The 4,585-nt window shown below is 30.9% G+C and overlaps 1 protein-coding gene across 1 annotated transcript in view; it reads right to left on the bottom strand.

Moving 5' to 3' along the window:
- The window catches only part of LOC106476527 (synaptobrevin-like), a gene marked incomplete at its 3' end in the record, with an annotated part of 12,888 nt that overhangs the window by 5,772 nt on the left and 2,531 nt on the right, over nt 1-4,585 (bottom strand). Inside the window, exon 2 of the mRNA XM_013937180.2 lies at nt 486-591. Within this exon, the coding sequence (XP_013792634.1) occupies nt 486-591 (106 nt within the window). The remainder of the gene's footprint in view (nt 1-485; nt 592-4,585) is intronic.

Below are 4,585 nucleotides of genomic sequence, written 5' to 3'. Positions count from 1 at the left end.
AAGTTTAACATAACAGCAAATGTACAACGTTTCGACAAGGTTTTGTAAAGTGGGTTCCTCGTCATTGAATTCTGATATAAAGTAGAAACTTAAATTCAAGAGGATGTACTCTGAAAAATAAAAACAAAATCCAACTTTTACACAAAAACATCTTCAATCCAATCAAGAGTTTGAGTTATATGAAAGATATCCAACCTTTATCTCAGTAAAAACAAACATTTGTAAGCTCAGTATCTTGAATTCTGGAATAAAATATATTTAAAGCAAAAAGAAAAACGTTATTCAGATTCTAAATCATGTACTGGTTGCAAACAAAATACTTAACCTGACCATACAACAAAAACTTTAATAAAAAATCATATATTCAATGTTTTGAGTTTAAAAAACTTTATAACTTAATGTACAAAAAAAACCTTCATTCATCAGTCTTGAATAAAAAACTTCAAAAATAAATATCTATCTTATCACACACACTATAAACATACCTCATCCACCTGTGCTTGGGTCTGCTGCACTCTTTTTGAAGCAGCCTGATGTTGGGGGTTAGGAGGCCTTACTCCCTCCTCTTCGCCCTTCCCAGTTTCCTGAGACCTTATCACAAAAAACATAAACAATTAGTGACATTTAATCGTACTCATTCTTCTTTCAACCCTGTTCAGAACAGGTTTCAGATATTTTCAAGAGGTTGATTAGAGATACATATTGCAAAGTTAACACCTAAGTTTATCAGAAAGAACACAGCTCGATTCATGTTCTTTCTTTACATTCCGAACACCCAAATTTGGAATGCTATATTTATGTTCAAATCGTTTTTAAAAAGGTTTTTATGTAATTGTGTATTTAAGTTAACATGAATGATACATCTTCAAGGTATATTTAAGTTAACATGAATGAAACATCTTCAAGGTATATTTAAGTTGACATGAATGAAACATCTTCAAGGTATATTTAAGTTTACATGAATGATACATCTTCAAGGTATATTTAAGTTAACATGAATGAAACATCTTCAAAGTATATTTAAGTTTACATGAATGAAACATCTTCAAGGTATATTTAAGTTAACATGAATGATACATCTTCAAGGTATATTTAAGTTAACATGAATGAAACATCTTCAAGGTATATTTAAGTTAACATGAATGAAACATCTTCAAGGTATATTTAAGTTAACATGAATGAAACATCTTCAAGGTACATTTAAGTTTACATGAATGAAACATCTTGAAGGTATATTTAAGTTAACATCAATGAAACATCTTCAAGGTATATTTAAGTTAACATGAATGAAACATCTTCAAGGTATATTTAAGTTAACATGAATGAAACATCTTCAAGGTATATTTAAGTTAACATCAATGATACATCTTCAAGGTATATTTAAGTTAACATCAATGAAACATCTTCAAGGTATATTTAACATGAATGAAACATCTTTTGAAAAACTACATTCATATAAATATATACTTTGAGTGTTCTAAAGCTGGATTAGATTTCTTTAATGTGTTTATTATGAGTGTAGCTTTTCAATTTGTTATGTGAGAACTTACAAACAGAAAAGTGACCAGTCTATCAGTCACTCCATTAAAGGTAGTTGGATAAGATCATCAGCTCAAGCTGTCACTTTTCATACTGATACCTTACTCAACTACAGATATAACAGACTAACAACACACCACATGATTAGGTAAACTTTAACACATTGGCGACATATTTGCATAATGATGTGATAGTGGTTGATTAGGTATGTGGATATAGTAGTATTTGGAGGGGTAAACAGAGAGAGAACAACTAGTGCGTGTTATTCGGGATGTGGAGTCGATGATATAGTTAAGATACTGTAGTTAACTTAAAGAAGTACAGTTGTGTAGCAGATGTCAGAGGTAATGATGTCGAAAGTAAAGTACAGAAACTTGATAAAAGCACTGAAGTCTAGAGGTGGTCAACATTTGATTTTTATCGGTGGCATTGCCAAGGCTTAATTATAGTCAGAAGGTTCTAAGTACTAATTGGTATGTTAAAATCTATGTTATGTTACTTTAAAAAAAGTTGAGTGGATGAATGTATGGGATCCATTTGTTGGAAATAAAAAAATTGTATAAAATAAACAGTCTGAATTTCAGTAAGGAAATAAGTTCTCATTTTTTTATGCAAAAGTAATTAACCCAATTGTTCAGGAGATATAAATAATTAATGAAGTGGTGAGGATATAAATGTTTTAATATCATAAACAGGAATAAAAAAATAGTCAAAAGATCAGGACAAAATAAAAAAACTTAAAAGCAGCAGCACAATCCACTTACAATACTCTGATATTATAGGTATAGGCTTAAGTAGTATTAGTCAAATTTTAGCAGTAATATAATGGACAAATTCAGATCTATAATTAAGATGAACTTTGACATCATTAAAATTACTGAAACCTGGAATGGCATGGTAAATATCTTTATTTAATGGTAAGACTAGGAGACATAAGTGTAAATTTATTATGTAAAGTCATTATCTGCTAAGACAACTTTATTTTGCTAACAGGGTGGTTGGCCTTCGGAATGAATTACCTTCAGATGTGGTGGATTCAGTTGGTTTAAGGGAAAGCTTGATAAATATTTGAATGAGAGCTGGCTTTGAACATTTTATTTTTATTTTAGAGTTTAGTATAGTGGATGAGATGGCCTAGTTGGACCAACACATTCCTTGTTGTCCTTGAAGTATATGTGTATCTCAAATAAAAATTATTTTGAAATTCCTGGATACAAGTTATTAATAAAAAGAGTGGGGAACAGGTGGTTATTTAAGTTAAGGAAGTTACAGACAGATTAACTGAAAGATATTATAGCGGCTAGTACAAACGTAGAACCAATACAGGTTCTTGTCTGTAGCTAAAAGGGCAGGAGGTTTGTGTTAGAAAATTCCTACAGACCACCTGATCAAACTCAGAAGGTTAACAAGAAACTTTTAATGAAATGATTGAATAAAGTAGGTTCTTATTATGCAAGATTTTAACTTTAGAAACATTAAATGGGATTGTGTAAAGCCAAAGGTTAAAATGGGGGAACATCTGAGTCAATGATTACTGTATAATTAGGCTTACTGAATGTTAAGATCAAGGCTATTAAATTAATAACTTGGATGCTATAACAAACAATCTCAGGTAAATTAGAACAGACTGTTGATTGGGGATGTTTGTCTGACATAACACAACTTGAAGGTCAAACTGTTATTCATAAAAACAAGTATTTTCACCTTGTGAAAAAAAAGTCAAATTGCCAAACTTAATAATAAATGGCTTACAAAGGAAATAAAATGGAAAACTATAGAAAAGCATTAGAAATTTACAATTACCTGCTGAAAATAAAGATTAAGAAACCTTTACAAGTACTGGAGAACTGATTAAAAACAACAGTAAATCAGAAATGAGCATATGAGAGACAGCTGGCAGCAAATGTTAACACTAATAGTAAATACGTTTTTAAGTAATGTTAAAGGGAATTCAAATATCAAAATGGAAGATGGTTTATAGGAGGTGAAGATGAGTGTTTTAGTTGACATTTATGAGATAACTAAACACCAAAATGCTATTTTTTTCATCAGCTTTTATTAGATATGGTTTCACAAGTAGAACTCCCTCTCGATGGTTATGTCCAGTAGATCTCCCTCTCGATGGTTATGTCCAGTAAATTTCCTCTCAATGGTTATGTCCAATATCCTCAAAAGAAGTAAGAATGAAGCCAGAGATGATAACATTCAATATTGTAAAGTTGAAGAAACTTCAACTAGACACTGTTTATCTTGGGAAACAAAAGGGTAGCTTCATCCTTGACCTTCACTGACTGTTAATGAATTCAATAATAGTTGTGAGATGCTAAAAGATTGGAGACTGACCAATATCACATGTCTAGGGGAGACAGCTAATGTCCAAGTGACCTCTTGAGGAAAGGTTAAGAAGTAATCTTATTGAAGTTTACAAGAATACTGAGAATGGCACCTTCCAAAGAGGAAAATCGATGATTTACTGAAAACTAAAAGATGGATTTAAATTCTTACTTTTTTAAGGATGAGTGTGCAAATTTTGTATTATCACAGGTAGTCAGCATGGATTTAGAAAGGGATTGTTACAAGTTTGGTAACATTCTTTAAAAATGTTACATCTCACCCAAAAGTTAATGCAGTGACTTTGGTGTACTTGGAACTTCAGAAGTGTTTTGTTTTAACATGGTGACATGCAAGAGACTTCTTAAAACATAACATCTCCTGGGGTAGGAGATACAATTATTAAACAGATTGAGAGTTGATTGGGTGGTAAAAGGCAGAAGGCTGTTATGAATACGGGTCAAATTAGAGTGGATTAAGGTCACAAGTGGCATACCTTAAATTTCTGTGCTATGTCTTATGTTATTTATAATTTTTATTAACAACATTGATAACAGAATAACAACTAAACTGGTTCAGTTTGTCTGAGATTTGAAAATACAGTAGTTATCTAATCTTAATAAAAGTAAGGTTAAGTATTTTGTAAAGCTAAGTATTTTGTAAGGTTAAGTATTTTGTAAAGCTAAGTATTTTGTAAGGTTAAGTATTTTGTAAA

Source organism: Limulus polyphemus, unplaced genomic scaffold (assembly GCF_000517525.1).
Source record: "Limulus polyphemus unplaced genomic scaffold, Limulus_polyphemus-2.1.2 Scaffold10783, whole genome shotgun sequence".
NCBI classification, from domain to species: domain Eukaryota; kingdom Metazoa; phylum Arthropoda; class Merostomata; order Xiphosura; family Limulidae; genus Limulus; species Limulus polyphemus.
This window is presented reverse-complemented; position numbering and strand designations above follow the sequence as displayed.